Below are 22729 nucleotides of genomic sequence, written 5' to 3'. Positions count from 1 at the left end.
CCCACAAAACCAGACTGAGAACTCTGGCAGATTTTGATATTTGACATCCAGCATATGATTTTGTTTGGATTCATGTTTAATTAATAGTACCAAGGGCCTTTTTGAATAAAATTACGAAAGACTATTCAATCATAGCTTGTCTCTCAACAAGTCTTGGAATATGCTGCTTTTATAACTGGAGAACTGTGCCAATTTCAGCTTATTTCTGCTAACGTGCTGGCATTGTCATGACCATGCAATGTAATATAAAGACGTATTGGTAATTAATAATACCAGGGAACAGAAATGACTTTTGCAATGGTTACTTTACCTATGGCTTAAAACAGAGATGAACAAAGAGCTCATGACTGCTGATTCTGTTCAAAATCAGTCAGATCAACCATTGGTTTGTACATGACTGATTTTGTACTAAAATAATTTTACAAGGTAGCTTTGTGCGACTGGAGAATCTAGTACACAGATTTTTAAGGTTCTGCTTCTTTTCACTAACATTATGTCTTTCTGGGGACAAACATTTAGGCAATTACTGTAATTATGATAAGAACTCGATTTCCCATACAAAGTATAGAAAATGAGTATCCACACAGGACTGTATAATTGCATTTACTCCCCCCCACTCCAAGAAAATCTTTCACTCAGACAGTACCAGATTGTTTATTTGATACATCAGTGTTAAAATCATACAAACACACATGGATGAAAATTAGGAATTAAATTATGTCTTCTCTTTGAGTCCCGTTAGGGGAGCTGAAGGGAGCAAAGAGAGGACAAAGTAATGTGAACTCAGTGTGAAAGAATGTAGCTAATGTTCCTTATCTGACCTCATGCTGAGCCACAGCACCAGTGCTGAGCAGTTCTTCTATGGCGGCATCCTTGTACCCCAGTATGCCCTTCAGTATCTCCACTGTATGCTGCCCAATAAGAGGAGGCGGCTTGGGTTGTGACATAGAAAATTCACTGTATCTGACAGCTGGTCCTGTAAAAAAACCCCAAAAAAACAGAAAAGAAGGAAATTATTATCGAAATTAACTACCTGTATTCATATGGAACCGTTCATGTTGGTTTAGAGGAAAGTATTTCATTTTCAGAGCAGGTCATTCAGTGCTTATCAGAGAAAAGTTATATTTTGGAAGTACAGACTAAACAAATTCCTGCTCACAATAAGCCAGTTATAGATCAATAAGCCAGTTTTAGGTGGTTGACCAAATGCAGACTTACTGAACGTTCACCAAACATTAAGGAAGCCTTCCCATCATTCCTAGAGGTACATCAGGAGTGCTCCAAGGCATATCCCTCATATGTCTACCATTCTTTGCTAGCCGCATGATGTAGGCAATGCCCAGGCCACACAGTGGGATGTGCTGCAGAAATCCCCATACTCCTGGCAATGTAACCATGGGAACTCAATGAAATGCCACGCTAATACACCATTGTGGCAGTCAGAGCAGTGCCATGGACGATGGGAAGCACCATCTCCAGTTAGCAACGGCTCAAGTAGCTCTGCAGCACGCTCCATTATCCTGTGGCAATGCAGAATTGATATGGTGCACAGCAATGACAATCCCAAGCTTGTTTTATGTTTTCTACCAAAGATACAGACAGTAGCAGCAGTGAGTAACTCAGCACTGGTTTAGTTTGTCAGGAATCATTTCAAAGTTGGAACTCTCACTTAGGGAAGCTCGCAACGAGCTGAAGACTCTCATGCCTATTGCAGGAAGTCAGACCTTACTTTTTAGCTATCCTGCATAGCGAACCAAACAGAAATTTCAGCATAGTTCCTTGCAGCAAAGTAGCCATATTATTACTGACAGTCTCAGAGAAGAGAATAGACTTCAAATTTACTCTGTAATCAAAACTGAGGTATACACTCCGTGTATGCATACAACTGTTTTATAGAGAAATAGGGGACCAAAATTTCCAGAATTGTCCGTTGAAAACTTTTCTTTAATGCAAAATTTAACACCCTTTGATGCTGTGGACAGTTGCCAAAAGGATTCCTTTATTCACAGTTATGGTCTTTATTATACCATCAAAAGAATTTAATGACAAAGTTGCCAATAACACTGAAGTGTTATTTAGAAATGCAAAGAAATGCGTAGGGTGTTTTATCAAGCAGAATAGTGTTTGACTTAGTTCTGAAGGAATCAGAGACATTTCAGCCAGCAAAGGAAATGAACCACAACGAGAAGCGATTCTGTAAGAAAATGAGAAGTGAAGGTCACTGCTTATTTGAGTGACTGCTTGTCTGAGGAGAGTTTCTGACAGAGGTCATGCAACATGCCAAAATACACTGTTTTTGTAACAGTCTTCATTAAATAGATCAACTATGATTAAGTGGTTAACAAAGTGAAGGTATCCAGCTCAAAAAGAGACAAAATAAGATAAAAGGTGCTTAGAAAAAGAGGTTTTTTTCAAAGTAAGTGGGTATGATGCGCTCCAGTCCTAAAGAAAAAGGAGATTACATGTCAAAGCCACTTCTGTTTGAGAACTCGGGAATAATGAGTATGTCCTGGCACACGGCAACTATGGTTCCCGTATTTAAAGAGGGAAGGAGGCAGAACTGGGGCATTAGAGACCAAACCTTTTAACTTCAAGTTCCTTTAAATATTGGAACAAATAATCACACCAAAAATACTCAGGAGATGAGTAACAACCAGTATGTTTCTATTAAGAACAGCAGTGTCCATGCAATCTCCTGTCTTTCTGCACAGGAGAAGCACCGGAGGCGAGATACATCCCATCTAACTGTAGACATGTCTACATGTAGATTTTTAGTTCCTTAGAGTCCTTAACTACTTTTAGAGTTAGTGCATAGGAAAAGGCATACTTACAGTGCAATTCTTTCCATATACTGGCAGATGCCTAAACCTGGCCAGATGAATTGCAACCACCTGTCTTTCTCCATGAAACAGAGGCTAGACAAGTACCTTAGATGCAGACCTCTACAATCCAGACATCTAAAGTCAGGTGAGACAAGCCCCTTAACTACTAGGATCTCAGATCAAGATCTGGGCTTCAGAAAGAAACTTGGCACTGCTATTTTTCAAAAACTGAGTAAAGAAACATGGTCTAGGTAAATCTTAAGCCAGGTGTGATACTGAGTGGGAAATTGTATTCAGAGAATAGCTATCAGGGGTCTTCTAAAACAGATGAATGTTTCAAGTGAGCTCCACAGGCATCTGTTCAGGATGAGGCTCTAATCTGTGTATTCGTTAGTGGGTCTGCTGATACAACTCAGATTGTACCTGCTCAGTTTTCAGAGGACTTCAAGCGAAAAGTGACTGTGATTACTTTGAAGGCAGAAACAGATTTCACAATGACCTGGCTACACTAGAGAAGTGGACTGACAAAATGGTGTAATTCAATAATGTCAAGGGGAAGGAACTACATGCAACTGTATAAATACAGGGCAGGGAACAAATAGCAAGGTAGGAATAGCTAGGGGTTATTCTAGATCACAAAATGAATATGAGTCAACAATATCATGCTGTTGCAAAAAAGGCAAACGTCCTATAGGGATGTACAAACAAGAGAGAAGGCTGCAGAACACACGAAATAATAATTTTGCCCTAGTTAGTACTGGCAGGTCACAGCTGGAAAAGTGCCCGGTGTGGGTCCCACACTGCACAGCAACGCACAACACCTCAAGAGATTCTACAGGAGAGCAAAAAGTAAAAAACAAAAACAGCAACAACAAAACCCCTCAAACAAAAAGTAAAACCAACCCTGCTGCAAAAAGGAAGTAAATAATCTTTTTTCATGTCCACGATGGATGAGAAATTGACTTAAATTGCAAGAAAAGGAGACTGGCGTTAGGCACTAGAAAATAAACTTGTATAATGGTAAGGGTAGTAAAGCACGGGAACGGGTCTTCTGAGGAGGCTGCAGAGTTCCTGTCAATGAAGTGTTTAGGAACGAGAACTGCTTTGGCATAGCTGATGCTACCTTGCTGAGCTAGGACTAGTTCAGCTGAATCAGGGGAACTCTCACAGTCCCTTCTACCCAGCAATAATCATGAAAGCTAAGAAAAAGCTCCCATCAGGGATAAATTTTCTGCTATTTTATTCCCCTACTTCTATCCACTTTTTGAACATATTGAGTTCAATTTTCAGGTGAAATTTCAAGTGAGAGGTCAGTACATTTTAAAGGGACAGATATGTCACTCAGCCATATTTGTATTGATTCGTCTCCCTAGGACTGATTAAGGACTGAATTGGCCCCAATATAAGCCACAGAAATAATCTAACTGTGCCAACTGAAATGCTTCTGAAGATAATTTCTGAACAAAAATGCCCCTTCAAGGCTGATTAGTCTAGAAATTCAAAGTAGCAATAAAATTATTATGCAATTTCTATAAAACAAAAAAACAAAACAAGATATTCATTTAAAGCAATCTCAATTCTGTTTGTATCTGACAGTTCTTCATACAGAGAAATCAGCAAACCCTCAAGGAACTAGCTGAATAGTTCTAGATGATTTTCACTTGCTTCTGCAAATTTTTGCCAGTGTAAAGATTGCATACATCAAAATCCGAGTTGTTGCATTGATATCAAAAGACACTGAATAAAGCCTCTAATGAGAGAAAACCAAATTTGATATTAAATGCACCACAAGCATAGAATGTTTCCCACTTCCCAAAGAAATTAATTTTACAAACTAGAGCAAACAAGAAAATTGCACTGCAATTACAAAATCAGTGTCTTCCTTGGGCCTTTACTACTTGATGCATCATTAATCATGCTACTTTTCACTTTGATAGAGTTATAAAGTTATCTGCATTCATTCAAAGGAGCTCCTTGCTAATGATCCATCATTAACGATTCTCTGTTCTTTCCTTGTGTAAATTCTACTTGGCTTCTCTGTCCATCAGGAGGGTGCAAAGCTTGCCAGTCAGGCTTCAGCAATCCCACGCTCTGACTGAACAATGCTCCCAGAGAGCAACCAGCAGAACGCTATGCAAATGCTAATTAAACACAACTGCCTTATGAGGAAACCATCCCTTGAGGCACAGAGAGGTGAACTGCTTTAATTGAGGTCAGAAGCATTTGCACATGGGTGAGTTACACGGATGGAAACAGGCCTTTGCTGGGGGTAGTGGCAGGGTTACTGTCTGGAGGGTGGAAGACAGCGGGCACTGGGGTATTCTGGCCCCTCTGCTATAAGCAGGACACTGTCCTCAGCCACAAAGTTAAGTGAATGGATATGGTCACCTGAAGAAAGCAATGAAGGAAAGAGCAGTAGCTGTGATTTACATTTGTCCTGTTAAATTAGACTTCAGGAGCTTCTTTTTCTTTTATTTATTATTGCTAGTAAATAAAACCCAAGGCGCTCTTTGACTACTCTCTAAAATTCTCTAGCTGTAAAATCCTAGGCTAATCTTTTTCCATTATTTTGACTTCTTTGGCACATATTGCTAAAATACGTGCAGTGCGCAACACAGTGTTCAAAGCTTAATAGTGCAAAAATTAGTCAAACGTTGTATCACTTGCAACTACCATAGCAACTGTACCAAGCTATCTGCAAGACTTTCCCAGTACTTCACCTCAACATCATCATCATCATTATAAATTCTACTTCTTTGCTACCTATCTGCTATAATATATCTAGGCATCAAACAAAGCCATTAAGTTAAGACACATTAAACAGATTAAAGCAGAAGACAAAATGAGATAAAACCACTGAAACAGGATCCTGCTGCAGAAAGGACCCTCAAGAATGAAAATGCATTCACCCTGAACAGGTGAAATATGTGACACTCCTTGGAATGTGTCACAGGGCAATTCTGAGATTTAGGGCTGCAGAAGCAGAGTTAGTACCTGTATCAGTTCCATCTTGAGCTGCAAAAGTTATCTGTACTAGTGCAACAGTCTGCTACAGTACAGGCAGGGACTAAAATCTTCATGACTGATATAAAGGTGAACCAATGTAATAAGCAGGACACTGCAAGATACTTGCACCTCAGTTTTATTCAACAAGTATTAGAATTTAAAGTTGAATTAGAATCATATAAAAGGAGCAAAGCACAATATATAAGAGTGGATAAATGTAATAACTTTTCCTTTGTCTTAACAAATAGAAATCCGGCATCACTGCGCAGCAGTCACTTGATAATACTTTTGCTACAACACAAGTTAGAGCATATTGAAACAATCTAACTCTCAAACTATGTAGAGGGAATTAGGCCCGGGGACAGCCAAGCTCAGGGAAAAGTCATGATTATTTGTTATTATTCAAGTGGGACATGGAAAAAGAAGGGGGAAATTTGAACTGATGTATATGTACACATTCTGCTTGCACCACAGCATCATCTACGTTCACTAAAAAGAGCTACGAGAAATCCAACACCACTGATTAGTTAGCTCTACCTCAGCTCACAGAATAATCTACATACATGCAGGAATTACACAAAAACAAACCAAATGCTTGTGCCTCTTCCAAATATCATGGTGTTGCTACATAACAGTTTTGCAATTCCAATAAAATACAGTCAAGAGTCAGCAGAGATGGACGAGAGCCAATACATTTACACCCAGCTTCCATACTCACTACAGTGCAAGTGTTTGGGATATTCAATCAGCTAGTTATGAAACCAGCCTAGGTGGAGGATCAGCAGGAAACAAGAAGCGAGTTTTAAGGCAATGAAAAGAAAAAGAATAGGGAATGGGTCAGAGAAAGAGCCTTAGTGGCTGCAAGAAAGGACATTTGAGAGCTAAAGTGCTGTGTTCAGGAATATGTTACCAGGAGTGAGCCAGAGGAGACCTCATTTCCAGTGTCTGGTCTCCTCCCTTTCGTCCCAGCCATGATTTCTGTTAATCCCTTTTTCACAGATGAGAAGTAGATGGGGTGGCTGAACACACACTACAGCCCAACTTGGTTAAACTGTTGTTACGCTGAGTTTCTTCCCCTTGATAAAACACAAAAGCCCAAAAGTGCAGCTAGTATGGCTAAGTTTGTGAAACACACAGGTTTCACAAAACGTCTGGAACGAAGTATCTGTGCCATCTTAACTGTGCTTAACTGCATCTTAACTACAGGGTTTTTTGTTTCTTACTAAAGATCTGAAAGTTTGAGAGCTTGGGGGATTTCTCAGGAATCTTTTTCATCACCGGGAAAAATCTTTTCCTTTTGCTCTACATTAGGTTTGTTCATTTGCCGTGTAAGAACAACTTGTAATAGATTTGGGGAAAAAAGCAATTAACAAAGATAATATTTGAAGACTCGGTCCTCCTTCCCTCATGGCGGGTTCTACATCCTCCCCCACTTAAAGTACAGCCACACGAAGTGTTTGTTTGGCATCCAGCATAGCTGAGAGGGTGGAAAACTTCGTCAGGGTGAAGTACAGTAGGAATGGGTGACTGAAAGTGGAGAGGACAGACGAACTTTTTCAAATGGCAAGAAAAAAGGCAAACCCTGTGTTAGGTGCCATACAAACACAGATGCATGTGCAGTAAATAATACTGATACTAGAAATATCTACAAACCATCTGTTTACCTTTTATCATTTGGCAAATGTGGATGGCCATGGCAGAGCTGTGATGAATATCCAATGTCACAAGAGTCAAGAATGTAAATACTGAACCACTGTGAGATGAAGGAATTTACAAGCAAATCAAAAAAAACTGTTTACCTGTGAGAGCCATAGATGGGTGTTTAAAAGTCGGATCACTTTTAAACCCGTACTTAGGCATCCAAAGCATCCACTACATAATTCCTAAAACTCTTTGTCAAAGTTACAGAAGTTTTTTTTCAGATGAAACTGCATATATATAAATGCATAAAAATACATTTTATGGTATCAAACAACATCCTGGATAAAGTAAGTGTAAATAGCACTCAAAATTTATAGAATGCTTTACATTTTCAAAGTGTCATCATACTAATTATACCTAATTAATCTTGCACAACAGCTGGGGTAAAGGAAATCGCTTCTCAGTCACTCTGGTTGCATATTTGAAAGTGATTCTGCATAATTACATTATTCGAATAACATAATTTTGAGAGATGACTCTTGGCACCAAAAAGCTTTAAGAATCTTGCAGAAAGGCGGTGTCTACTGGTTCCCATATGCATCGCCTCACAACTCTGAAAATTTTGCCTAACGTTTTGTACAGACCCATAAGGTTCCACTCCTTCATGAAACCCCCAAAGACCTTAAGAGAAGATTCAAAGCAAGACAGGAAGCAAGATAACTAGTAAGAATACTCAGGGGTAGCAATTTTAAAGATCCATAAGTTCCCTGGGTAATAATCTGTAGCTTCATTTCCTAAGGAAACAAGTTTATGTGTCTGTGCTGTCTTTCTAATCATCTGTTTGTCTGCCTTGCCCTCTACACAATAACTTCTGAACCTGGCAATCTTGACCTAAGTGCAGAAATCTCAAGGAAAATTAAGTTCCTACCATTCTGGCAAATATTGGCAGCTGCTGAAGGACAGAAACCCAAATTAGTGCCCTGCTGGCATTTTAAAAAAAAAAGAACTTGCCACTATATATTCTGTTTTGCTGCAAATGGCTCACCAATAAGCACAGAATCCCCTCTCTAAGAGTCATCTAACACATAGTGTCTTTCACCAGGGAGACATGGCATACAGGACATGAGGAAAGTTCAGCTTACCATAAGGAGTATATAAAGGGTTTATAAAGGACAGAAGTCTAAAGGAAAGCAATAATTAGTACCACTGCGTATGGAACAACTTCTAGGTGTCTTTGCTACAGTACTGCGGGAGGTAGGTCCAGGCTGTGCAAGCCCCAAGGCAAGGAAGCTAGACACCTCTAGTTTAACATAAATTGCTCTTCCAGGAAGGAGCTGAAGAAGTAGATGGCAAAGGAGAAGCAGAACTGGGAGAAGCCTTGCAAAAATCTCAGATGAAAAATGTATGCAAGCAAGCCTAAACTACTGAAAATTCAAGTTAATCCAATGTAATTTGTCTCAATTCATAATCTAATTGACACATAACTCAATATACAATCCCACCACTGAATGCAGATTAACCACAGGATGTGTACCTAATGTAGAAATGATGAGGTGATGTTGAAAGGTTTGTGCTATGCAGGAGGTCGGGTTATGTGCTCATAATGGTTCTTTCTGGGCATAAAATCCATGAAACTTCTGAAATGCTCCTAGGGTGAGACTGTTTCCACACAACATGGTTAGGGTTAAGACAGAGCCTCCTCTGATACTGAAGAGGTCAAAGCACATATTGTTTCACTTAGTTATCTCTATTGTAAGCCCAAAGGCCTTAATTACTATGTCTTGATGAGAGATATTAGTGAGAAGTGTGCTACTGACAGGGAACAAGAGAAATCAAAATGCCACCTGAAATGCAGCTCCTGAAAGGACAGAGAACAGACTAGTTGCAATACGCTCACATGATCCTGGAAGCTGAATCATGCCCCCAGCTGCACAGGAAGGCAAAAAGCTCCTGCGGGCCCTCCTACTGAGCCTCGTGAAAACTATTTCCCAGTCCCATTCTTGTGGTTAGTATGACCCTGCATGCTTGAACAAGACACACCAGCCTAGAAAAGTGTCTGTATCTCCTCAGTACACCAATCTGTCCTTTCCTGTATCCTGTCTCTAGCTATAGGTTGGATTCTTGGGCTCTTCAGAACACCCGAAAGTAATCCTCTTGGCCAGCTGTGCACCATCAGAGTGGGAGCAGATGAGCTCTTCCGTACTCTTCAGGCAACCAGCTGAGGTCCTGATACCTGAAGTTGATTCTAGTTCCTTAATTCAGGGAGGCAACATAATGCACACTGAAAAATATTCAGTCAGAGCCTAAGGCTGGGTATAATTTCCTCTCACATCCCTTACTCGCTAAGATTGCACTTTTTCAGGGTAGGAGACTTTAAGCTTTTTACAAACAACCAGTAAAAATAACTTAAAACCAAAAAAATTCAGGCTTTTTTTGCTGACATTCAGAAGCATTTTCAATACACTCTTCTAAGCAACTTTTGCAAATGCATTTATCACCCCCAAGCACCCTGACAAGGTTCACATTACAAGTCTGATCTTCCAGTTCCCAGTGAGCATTTTTCTGTGGCCTTTCCTTGAAGTCTTTGTCTAGTTATTTCTGTACCCTTCTGGAAGTGTGGACATCAGAACAGGGCACAGATTATTCCACAGAGGCAAAAGCATTTTTCTGTGACCCCTTTTTATACCTCCAAGGAGTGAACCAGCTCTTGTTAGAGCAGCTTGTAATGGGAACTCATGTTAAGATGATTTTTTGTCCTGACTCCCATCATCCTTCTCTAAGTTTCCTTCTAAAATCAGACGCGTCTGTTACATATGCCACCTATGCTACCTAGTGCTCCTGTTTTATGGTATTAAAACCCACTGTAATAGCTGCTTCAGCAGTGAGAGTTGGTAGGCAGAATACGACATGAGCTGGGTGGCAAATAGCTCATGAGAGAAGCAATTTATCCAATAGCTTTTCTTTAGTTCCCCAAACTCACTAAAATATACATATGTATATTAGTACAGACAATCTATTCATTAATTTAGCATGGTTAATGTGTTATGACACCAATTTTATACTGTAAAGAAAAAGAAATTGAGAAATGAAAGCCTTTTTCAGTCCACCCATAGCAGAACAATTCATGATCACTTCTGAAGACTTTTACACTGATACTTTTTCCTTAACAATCCATTGTTTTGGGCAAAGGATTAAGTCTCAAAAGGGGGTTCTCATATAAAAAGGCAAAGATCAGACATTTAATTGGATGTCAAATCATGCATCTGTCATGTGTTGTATGTTTATTGCCATGTACATTTATTCCACACAGCCTTAGACTGTTCCTCTGCAGCCACAATGTACACACATATAAACCTTCACAGTTGGAAAATTCAGCCATCAGTCGGTATTTTCTCGCCTGGTTAGTGACCCACACCAAGCACGGATCTGCTGAGAGAGTATTAGAATAATGGAAAAAGTCATCAGCTGTAGCACAGCCAAGGAAATTCTGATGGTTGAAATTCTTCTGAATAAATGACGGCCAGGTAACTTTATGTTTGAGCACCATGGAAATATTTGGAACTTGATTCTCAAGCAAGGCAACCGTGATTAAGTAGGGCTGAGCACTACGCACAGCCTGATCACTCTTCCAAAAGCTCTCCCACTCCACCCTCCATTTACTCCTGCTGTCCCTTGCGCAGCAGAACTAGGCCAGTTCCAGCACGCAGGGACTTTCCCTGGCAAAGGAAGATGGGAAGGGATTTGATACTTTGTTTTGGATTACTTGAAGAACTGCAAATTACATTTTTAGCTCTTTCTGGGTAAGGTGCCCAGACTCCTTGAGGCATAGGCTACTAAAAATGTTGGCTGAGTTTTGAAAAGCACTGTGCAATTTGGGACAACTCTGTTCTTGAGTGTCGTACTTGAGACATCTTTAAAGGGGGCCCAGTTTTCAGAAAAAGCTGAGGACATCCAAAAATCTTTCTCTTTTAGGATGTCTCAATTTGACTGTCCAAAGGCATCTGGTATTCAAAGTAGACAGAAGAGCGAACAGCCCTTCATTTAGCACGGGAAAATAAAGCACTAGATATGTAACTCTTTCTAGCCACTTCTATTTTCCTGCTCCCTATTTCAAAGCAACCATCGGTTTAAATCTTAAATTCTTTAAAGGGACACAGAGTGCTTAGATCAGGGTTTGGGAGTGGGGCAGAGAGAGGGCACATTGTAGATGAGGCTGTTTTTTTTTTTTTTCCACAGATTTATAACTGACAATTTGATCAATATTGTCTCAGTGTGAAGGACTGGGAACAGCTTTGGCTTTCCATTGTCTGCTGCCAATCCCTGACATGTGATATTCAGCTCGTCGACTTGCAAATATCAAAGCAGTATGGGGCACAGAGAAACAGCCATTTCAAACCCAGCAGCCTTCACTTTGATTTTTGGTTGTGTGGGCATGCCGATGCGAGTGTGTATATGTTAGTTAAGTATAGGCTGGTTCTGTATATAAGTTCTTGTGGTTTCTAACATTTGCCAGCCTTTACTCTGTCAGAAGGGATTTCACTGTTGCATTCTACCCTACAACAGGCAAAAGAGTCAGAAATCATCTCTCCTCGCCCACAAAGACTAGAGTAGGATTAAGAAACAGAAATTTAAGAGTCAGACACACCCATGAAGAGGAATGAGGCACAAGGTTAGGAAGCCATCCAAAGCTCAGTTGCTTATCCCCTTACTAAACTAAACTAAAAAGACTCTTTTTTGCTCAAGGAGACAACTGAAAAGCTGGGGAACAAAAATTAAAATCAGATTGAAACCAGCCATGCCTAAGCAATATCCCATCTTAAATGTGCACAGATCAGTTTCATTAAAATACTTCCCCATTCTCTCTTTTTCCACCTCCTAATATTTGACTGTTTCCTCTAGCTCCCCTTTAAACTGAAAAGCAAAATGCTTTTACTGACGTGGTTTGTAATTTTGAAGCCCTAATCTTAAGCAGCAGGTGCTTAGTTTTAATGGAATATTTCCATCCTTGAATGTCTGGGAGCATCAGTAGCACCTCCCTCCTACACAGCTCCTCACCTTTGATCCCCTGCCATTTGTACTTGTGGGTTTTCATTTACTGTATTTCTTTTGCTTCCCAGAATCTGCTTTTTCACTGCAAACCCCTCAATCTCCCCTCTCCTTTCTTTTACCTCATATGATTGGAAAGTGCCGTCTCCTAAAAATCCTTATAAAATATGAAGGGCCTGGCTGTCTCTGGCCTCATTCTCAGGAATGCTGTGTCTACTTTATGCTGTACTGGCAATTTAAAAGGGCCTTAGAATGGTTGTAAATATTTGCATCACAAGAACAATTATATTTTAATTACCAGAGGTCCTAGGGCTGCTCTGCACAAAAACTGGAACCAAAATAACAGTTGGTTTTACTTCATACAATTAGTTATTTTGGAGCAAGTCTGTGTGTGGGCACTTTTGTTCCCCACTAATAGTTTTCATTTCAGTTTAATTTTAGCTTTTTGGTTAATTCATTTTTAGCTAATTTTCTCTTATAATTTCCTATCTGGAATTAATATAAATTATTTTATACAGACTTAATCTCAAGCAAACTCCAAGGTAAAGGCATCCATGCTCAGCTTGCACTGATATGGATTAAAAGTAGCTGTGTCAATTCCAGTTTCTTTGTAGAACAAATGGGATTCACATCCTAACATTAGAGATGCCATAATAAGTCAGTTATGCCAGTTCTGCCTCGATGCTGGTAGATTGCTCCCAAACAGCACTATTCAACAAAGTTTAATTGTCAGGTGTTTATTTTACCCAGGAATGTATCTCCTTAGTTTGTGCTTCAGTAAGTCTTCCAAAAGTATTTGTATTTGGTTATTACAGAACAGCTTCTTCTTCTCTTTATTCATCTTTCTACTGCTTAGCATATACACATGTATATTGCTATTTAGTTCTTGCTCAAAAAGGAATGACATGCTGCAGAAATGACTATATCCTTATTCCCTCATAACTTGACATTACTTTGACTGAAAACTGTGCCTGGTAAATTATGGATATGCATTGTGCTGCAGTAAATCACAAGGGCTCACGTAACTTTCTCATAACTACATTTTAATTGAGTTTTCCATTCTTAACAAGGCAACACAATTCTAGAAAGTCATGCCAGCCACTTCCTTAATCCACAAAGCTCAGAGGCTATCTTCTGCTCTGACAGCATGCAAAAATGTTTAATGCTAACACAAATACCTTTCATAGATTATTCTGATTCTCAGGCTGATTTCTAAGCCAGCTGTTCTCTGTCTGATTCAATGTGCAGATTTCATTTTAAAGCACAGAATATTCCCTGGTTACCTGCCATATAACTAGATCTTACAGGTGTAGAGCATGTTTGTAATGCTTGTTCATCCACATGCAGGAAAAAAAATCATAAAATAAAATACTTTGCGTGGTTTTTTCGATTCTAATGCCCCCCCCCCCAACTTTCAGATACTGTATCTATTGAAAAATGCCAGGAATTACTTCATGCTTTATGTATGTACCTGTTACAGATTATATTCATTAATTTCAAAGGCAGCTGCTATTTTTGCTTAAAGTAATCCTTGATGGGACACTTTTTATAACAAAAATCTTTTAAGAACTGTTTGCTTTGACATACAAACATTTAAATCTACCCTAATTATAGATCTATTGCTGTTCTGCTCTTGTTCACATAAGTATGGAAGCTAGCATATTGCTCTTCATGAGACTTAATCCGTATATAGCAAATTTGACACACAAATAACACCAAATACAAAAGAAAGTCATAAGAAACCTATCAGAGAGACTAGTAATCACTTAGCTTTAGAAGCAGTAGGACTGCAGAGTTGGGAGTCCAAAAAGTTGGATTCGGATCCTTGCTCTGTCACTGATCGGCTCTGATCACGGGCAAATCACATTCCCTTGCCATACCCTTATATTTCACTTATAGCATTGTTAGTCTTGTCTATTTAGATTATAAAATGTTAGGGACTGGAGTTGTCTCTCACTATTTGTTTTTATAGTGTCTGAAACAACAGGCTCTGCTTTGTAGTGGACTCTTGATATAAATAATAATTTTCTGATATCCTGTCTCCCAGAGATGCTTTGGAGGACTATGAACCACTGTCCCAAGTTATATCTGATAAACTGTGCATTACTCAGCTGTGGGGGAAATTTCTCTCTAATCCTCAATCCATCTGTTTTGCTGTGCTGCAAATGATAGTTTCTGGGCAGACAGCATACTAATTGCAGGATTAAAACCTTAGCTAACTCTTTGGGTGGAAACTGTTTCCCATAATGTGGTACAAAACACATGGTGGTTTCTGTCTGCAGATCCTGATCGTGACCGGGATATTTAGGTTCTCTATTGAGGCACGTCTGTGCAATACAATCCAATTAAAATTAAATAATAAGTAGGTATCAAAAGGTATTATTGAGATTTTAGTGGCTCCAGTATTACTTAGCCTGGGTTTAAGTTGTTCTTTGAAGGCAGAAGCAATTGTGCTGAACGTAGTGAATCATGCACCTTCTCCAAATGCGCACAAGCTTAGAGCTGAAAATTAACTCTAATTTTCACTATCATAGGAGCATTTTAATTTTGCAAATACACAGAGATTTGAAACATTCTGAATCTCAAGTACATCTCTGTATATAACATGTTGTTGTAGTATCCATCATTTCTGTGGACCTGCAAATTATTACTTACTGAGGTGAATGACTGACATTATTGATGTGACACAGACTCCACTGGTGAGCTGCAATAAACTGCTGGCCCTCGAAACCTCTAGTTCCCGTGGGCAGATAGGAGGCAGACTGCAGACCGGAATACCCTCAGATACCTCCTGATACCACCAGCTGTGGAGGGAATCTTTGACAAATTATTCTGCTTACATCTCATCTTCTCAGGTCTCTCCAGCCAAAAGCCAGCTTGCTAACAAAGCATTAAACTTTCCATATTATTAAAACATATTGAAAGTGCTGGAAACAAGCTCACTTTTCAAGGAAAGTTAGATTCTTAGACAAAGCTTTTTTCTTGTTTTTTCTTGTTTTTTTCTTAATCTAATTTTTATGATTGTGTCATCGGTTGCAGTGCAACCATGAGACATCACAGGCAGCATCAACCAATCAACAGCCCTCATCTACCAGGTATTCTACATTTTGCAATACTTGAATCAAATTCCCATGAGATAAAGCATTAGTAAAGCTAAGAGCAAAGTTGGTTGGGTGAAGGGGGTGAATGGAGTGGGGTGAGATATGCAGTGGGCTGAGGCAGTAGATGGCTTTTAAGTTCAGGAGTTATAAAAAAACAGATTTGCGTTTGGGGAAATGCAGCTCTTCCAGAGCATGGGATTAAGCTCAGTGGGGACAAACACTCCTACGTTACTAACCTCACATCCTTAGTTTCTGTTCTGCCACCTTCTAACTCCTATCTTCCTTTATCTTAGGGTGGCCCAATCAATATCCTGTTACCACAGCCAGGCCTGCCTTTCCAACTAAATTATTTCCATATTTTTTGGTACTACTCTTTGTTCTCTTTTGTCAACAAATGCCACCTGGGCAAACCTTTGCCCTCCAAAACAGACTATGAAAGTTAACATAAAAGCATAAAAACAACCAAACTGGCTCAGAATATCTGATCCAGTATGCTAGACCTCTCTCTAAAAATGATCAGAAATGGACGCTTTGGAGGAGAATGAGAACAGGGCAAGAACATCCAATATTCCCCCTGGAAATTTCCCACACCACCCTTTCCTCTTACACAAACTCCTCTGTTCTTCCCAAATCTTGCTCCCTAATCTCCCATTAACAAAAGCCGACCCTAATATCCTGACAATAATCACCACAAGTAACTTAATACACCAGGAGATAATCTATCCCATGTTTTGTCTCAGCCTTCCCATGTAGCTCAGTTACTCACCAACCATCAATGCCCCATCCTGTTTCCAATGCCCATAACTCCCCATGGCACTTGCCTCTGAACTCCGAGGCCTATTCTTCCCCCATCTCTCTCCTTTCCCAAAACCTCTACTGACCTCACATATTAAATACTCTGGATACTCAATATTCTTCATTTTTCATGTTTCTCCAGTTCCTTCATTGATCAGGGTATGCCATTATCTGTTTCTCACATAAACTGACTGGTTGCACGTTGTATATTGAAAGCAATATGTGAGACAGAGAAAGATAAGTGAACACTTCTAACTAAATAGATTTTATTTGCTTAATTGTTCCTCTGGATTTATTAGATCTCTGCAGCTGGGATTTATCCTTAATGATAAGCCAAGTAACTCCACTTTGCAACATGCACTGCAACTGACATTTTAAGCAGGTGTGGGAAAACTCAGCGAAGCACTAATGGCTCCTAAAACTGCCGCACAACCTGAATTCATGCTGAAAGTTGTAATGCCAATTCAGTACATAAAGTGATTTTTTTAAGGTCTGTGTCTGAGATCTCCAGTCTTTTTAGACACTGATCACAAACAAAAGTAAAAACAGATTCAGATGAAGAAATCAAATAGGGTGGGAGAACGGGTGTGCTTTCCTACAGAGTAGGATACATTTCATATCCCTGCTTTTGATTTCATTCATTTCATTTGATTTATTTAATTTTGCAAGATTTAGAACTCTCTGTGGAACTATATTCTTTAGGTAGATGCAACAACAATCTTCGGTACTGCAGACTTCTGCATGGGATGTGAGAAACAGGATCACCTTCTCAGCAGAGAAATCCAACTTCTGTTTTTCTGGGTCACTCAGAGGAAAGACATGACAACAGGGTCTTTATTCATTCTCCTAGGCCAGCCAACAGTAACAGACTTTTTATGTAAAAAGTCTGTGGACTAGATTCTCAGCTTATTAAGTATGGCATAAACCAGGTGCACATATGCTTTCCCCCATCTCTATTCCCAACCAGCTTTGACTCATTACATGACTAGAGAGAAATCAGGCAGGTCAAAGTTTTCAAAAATGACTGAGCAGGAATTCAAGGTGCCCTTACTTTTAGATCTGAGATGCTTGTGGTGGGCCTAATTGGAAGAAATGACACTCCCTGAAATTCAGAGTTTTTAATGCATCTTCAGCTGGGTAACCAAAATCAAAGTATCCCGAATCACTTACAAACTTTGAAAAGTTCATCTTAATTATCCTTTTCGTGCTGTAGCTGTCCTGTTTCATAAAGCCTTCTGTGTTCTTCTAAAAGATGCTATACAATGTCAGCTCCAAACCTATTAAATAATTATGTCCTGCTTTGTGTATAGATGTAACATAAACAGAGAACATACGTCTGCTTCATATGGTGTGCTTTCCGTGACGTGTGGAAACTGCTGTTGAAATCAATGGCAAATGACAGCACACAAATAATCTCTACATCTGTGTACAAGCAAACCCGCAAGTTTCACAGAAGCTGCTTACATTGGATGTTTTTAGAGTGAGAAAGTCAGAAAGGAAAATTCGGTTATTTCTGAATAGTTTTAATTAAGTCAGTGGATGATCTCCTTATTCCTGTTCATACCAAGGTATATTTTACAGCTTGAACAGTTTTAATAGGATTCAGATCCTGTTTTCAAATTAAGGCTTGACTCTAGCTATCTATCACATTTAATTAAAATGCCATATAGAATTGCTTTCAAATGAAAGATTTAGGATCAAATTTAAAAAAATATATATCTTTTAAATACAACGTAAAAACAATGTGAAGTCAGGAACTTAAAGAAGACTTAGGAACCTATTTTGTTGGATCTCTGCTATCTTTAAGATTCTCTGAGCATTTCAGAAATACTGTCCCTTTCTGAGAGGTCACAAACTGACCATACTAGGCAAAGTAAACTATTGGTCACTTTTTAAATTCTTGGGTTTGATATTTCTGAATAAAACACACTGTAAGAATACACAAATCCTGCTCTATTTTCATTACAGGCTAGCACCAAGTTAACAATGTCCTTTCAGGGAGAAATTGTTACAGGAAAGTTCTTAAGAATGAAAAAAGAAAGGGAGAAAGAGTGACTGCTAATGTGGGAAAACAGAGGAAGAAAACGCTATTAAGCTTTTACAAGAACTGTTTATGTTCATTCACATCTGAATCCTGATCCAGATATGTCAAAATCGATTGTACTAATAGTACTATGATCATGTGGACAAATTCTTTGACTGCACTATAGCACTGTGACATGGGAATGGGAATACACTGAAATCAGCCTTTTTCCAGGATTTGGAAATTTTAAATTAAGTGATAGGAACAGAGGAGGTCTGAGGTTTATTAGAAGATTGAACTGCAAGGTGTGATATTTCCCTTAAGTGCAAATCAAATACTCTCTGTGATAAATATTGTACAGTAACACACTACCTAGAACTGTTAAAGAAGAGGAAAAAAAAGAAAATATCCTTACGGAATTGTAACACATTGTGCGTAAGAATGAATACTCGTAAAAAATTGTGTTTCTGATGTGATGAAATAAGTATCAGTTTTTAGTCGTACACTTCCAATATAACTGCAAGTATTTCACACTCATTAGTGGTACAAACTTCAAACACAGGTCAGAAGAGAAATTATAAATTTCATACCAGCACATCTAAATTTCCATTTCAACTACATACATGTGGATGAACCTGCTGTTCATACATACAGGTGTATTGATAGTATATAGATGCATGCATACTTGCATTCATACAATCAGATGTATACATAATGTATGTATTTATATAGCACACACAAAACCACTTTTATTAATAAGACTACAAGGTTTTCAGATGCTTACGTACTGCCCATATGGAGGACATAATAAACAAAAGCAGGCACAGGTTTTGCATTGCTTCCTTCTAACAAAAGCCTGACACCTATGAAGCGATATCTTTGACATTCCCAGTGCAAATCTGATGGAGAAGAAACACTGGACACAAAGCCATAAAATTCTAGCACCTTCACTAACTTGCTGTGCAGCTTTACACAAAAAACTTATGCATGTGGTTGTGAACCAGCCAGCCATTTCATCATGTGCCTAAATGACTCAGTCTCCTCAGCTGTAAAATAGTCATAACGGTATTTGCTGACTTGACTCTTCAGCTATTGCGAAGACCTAGGTAACACTTGTGCAGAGCAGGTTGTAGAGTAGTGTATACAGTGCTGTAACCGCTATGACTACTAAAATTTCCTTAGAACAATGACAATAAACTTTTCCTATTTTACATGTCATATGCCTGGCAGCAAAGGACTAGAGAAATCTACACTTAGCCAAGGGGGCATGTTGCCTTTGTGGTGTCCCCCACGGTCTTTATCTCCTCACTATCCAAAATCAGGAACCTGATGGAGGCATGGCATCATTTTCTTCTCACCAATACATCCTTTTTTCCTTCCAACAGAAACTAGGCTAAGGGAGAGTGAAGGGAGAGTCAGATCACGAAGAGCTGGGATGTACAGCTACCTGCATCTGTGAGCTGGGAAGGTCCCTACATTGCAGAGAAGAGACACAGAAAGACTGGACCTAAGGAGCTGGGGGAGAGGCAGTGGGAGCCTGGGGTCTGGCACACGTCAGTGCTCTGCTGCAATGAAGAAAGGAAGGCCCAGTGGTTGAGTAGGTAGCCAAGGACTTCAGCATATGAAATTAACTTCTTTTTTTTGCTCTCATGAGTGCCCCTGAGTGACCTTAGGGAAATTATTCTTTGTTCCTGTGAAATAGGGATAATAGTTCTCAAATTGTTCTCAGGATGTTAAGGTTTGTGTTTATCTGTTGTTTAGATACAATGGTAATAGACCCATTAAAGTATCTCGAGAAAATAGGATCTGTATTTTTCAGTTAAATTTATTCCAAAAAAATTAAGGGTTGGTACAAATGAAAAATCAAACTTTTGATTTTATACAAGCTAAAGTACTCCTTGAGATAAAAATGAAATAGACTGCTATGATTATTAAGGGCATTCAAAGCACATACACATGCTTAAATATTAAGCTTTGGTAATAGTACTGCAATACCAAACTGAATACTTAACATTTTTCCTTATTCAAACCAAAGAGAAAAGCAAGGATACTTTTTCAGCTTCTATGACATTTTCCAGAAGACCTTAGCTGTCTCCTATAGAGACACACTTGTAAGAGAAAAATGCGGTTTCAGTACCCGTACCCATACTGAAGGTGCTACAAAAATTTAGAGTCGAATACAGGAGCTATTTCTGTGATGCGGGCACCTGACTACTAGACCAGAACAGAGACCTTGAAGAGATTCTACGCAAGTAGCCTCCAACTGCTTTCAGACGGATATGACCTAAGAACTTCTTTAAAAAAGGCTTTTAGCAATTCAGATTTCAATGGCAGCATTGTTCTTTGTCATATGTGACCAACTCTGCCTTCAGGTAACAAACAGATCATTTTTATAAATGGTCTAATCAACACGTTTCAATTAACACCTTTTTTTAGCACAACTTACTGTCCAAGTCTCAGTTTGCTCACAACATGCTGATGACAGACCCTGAGAAGGATCCAGTATTTTTTCAAGTCCTCCAAAGGACACCTTGTACAAAGAACACTGAAAGTACATAAAATGAACCGTTCTAGTTAGGAGAGAACATGCCTTTAAGGTATTAATAACAAACGCAAAAACACCAAAAGGAAACTTTTCTAAACTGGTTATGATCAGCTGTTCTAATTTTTTATACTGTCCTGAGGAATTTGAACACCCATTGAAACCACAGATCTTCCTTTACGCAGAGAGACATAAAACATAATCCCATTGACTTTAAGGCAAGCAACTTCCAAGTGATTTGCTACAGCAATTTATTTGCAACAGGTTTGCTACAGTAATAACTTTTCACTGCAAGTACACAATGTCTGTCTTTGGCAAAATACTTCCACTTCATTTTCTATCAGAGGGCCACCAATCATTCATGCCAGGATTTCATAAAATTAATAAATCTACTTCCATAATCCTTGCTGCTTTTACTGACAAATGTAACAAACTGCAGGATGCAAAACTCTGGAAGCCTACTGGGATTTATTTTCCTTTTTTTTTTCCCCCTTGACAAGCTTTACGGAGTAGCACTTCTGAGACATGCTCATGTGCTGTAAACCTAATCCTTAGCAATTTCCTCTTTTCTCAAATAACCCAAATATTTTACGGATAGTGAAGGATTTCCTCTATCAGATAACACTCACTTTTTTGCATATGGGTCATTCTCAAGGAAATGCACTTTGAAGCAATTGGATGTTCTCAGGTTGACATTCACAGGACACACTTCTAACGAAATGTGTAAAACCTGACCAAGAAGAAGGTGTCCTGGAGTTTGAAAAGCAAGACAAGTGGTGGGGACCTGAGACCAAGAGAGCCTTGTTTCTGACTCCACCATGGAGGGCATTTCAGACCTACTTTTTATTCCCATGTCTTTAAAGGATTTGCTGTTTCTACCACAGCAAATCACACACAGTCTGACTGTTCAGAGGCGATGAGCCAGTGAGGTCATGGGCTTTTGGTATTTTTTGTCTTTAGTTCTCTTCTCCCTAAAATATGGGTGACACCCACAACTCCGTCTATAACAGAAGGTTTTGCCATACTGTTAGAACAACTGCACTTATGTGTATGTCTTCTTCAGCGAGGCCTGCATCTCTGCCTTCCTTCTCTAGACTGACCCCAACCTTTGGCTGTTACAGGTTCAGTGAGTGAGTGTATTGGTGTCCACACACGTACGCCTGATACAAAGTACCCTTCTGGAAACAATTCCACAATGCAAAGTTCACTATAGCACTGACCCATCTGCTAAAAATTCAGCTTTTTGCTGCTGAAAGAGCAGTGTGACTGGGATACAGCTGTTAATGAAAAAGCCAGCACACTGGTTCCTATCACCTTCCCGCTCCCCCACATAATGGCTGCAATCACAACTCTACCTCATCCTTCTGCTGCTGAGAGACACCCTTGATTTGCTTGGGAAGTGGGGAATAGGGCAAGTGTAAGCACAACTACTCCATTATTTCTTGTTTATTCTAAAAGGACCAATAAAGGGATAAACACAAATCTTGGCTGAAATAACTGCGAGGAAAAATGGTTGAGAATTTTTTTGACATTCAGTTACCTACAGGAAGTCTTAAGATAGTCTAAAAGCCATTCCTCAGCAAGAAGAAAAACTGCTCAAAACTTCCTTAAACTGACAAGCAACATTTAAGAAACTAATCAAATGGAAATAATTTTCATTTTGTTGCACAACCAGCTCCAAATCAAATATTACAGGAGCACAGAAAATCTCCAGAAGATGCCCCACGAGGCAGGGAAAACAATTAGCGGGCAA

General features: G+C 39.2%; 1 protein-coding gene across 3 annotated transcripts in view; it reads right to left on the bottom strand.

Annotated features, from left to right (window-relative positions):
- Positions 1 to 638: 638 nt before the first annotated feature.
- SUGCT (succinyl-CoA:glutarate-CoA transferase) overlaps positions 639 to 22729 on the bottom strand; it is a 332254-nt gene continuing 310163 nt past the window's right edge. For all 3 annotated transcript variants that reach the window (XM_064506601.1, XM_064506602.1, XM_026121394.2), the window contains one exon: positions 639 to 976. In XM_064506601.1, coding sequence (XP_064362671.1) covers positions 813 to 976 — 164 coding nt within the window. In that variant the 3' untranslated portion in view covers positions 639 to 812. The remainder of the gene's footprint in view (positions 977 to 22729) is intronic.

This window comes from Dromaius novaehollandiae, chromosome 2, assembly GCF_036370855.1.
Source record: "Dromaius novaehollandiae isolate bDroNov1 chromosome 2, bDroNov1.hap1, whole genome shotgun sequence".
Classification (NCBI taxonomy): domain Eukaryota; kingdom Metazoa; phylum Chordata; class Aves; order Casuariiformes; family Dromaiidae; genus Dromaius; species Dromaius novaehollandiae.
Note: the sequence above shows the minus strand (reverse complement) of the source record. Positions and strands in the feature narration are given on the sequence as shown.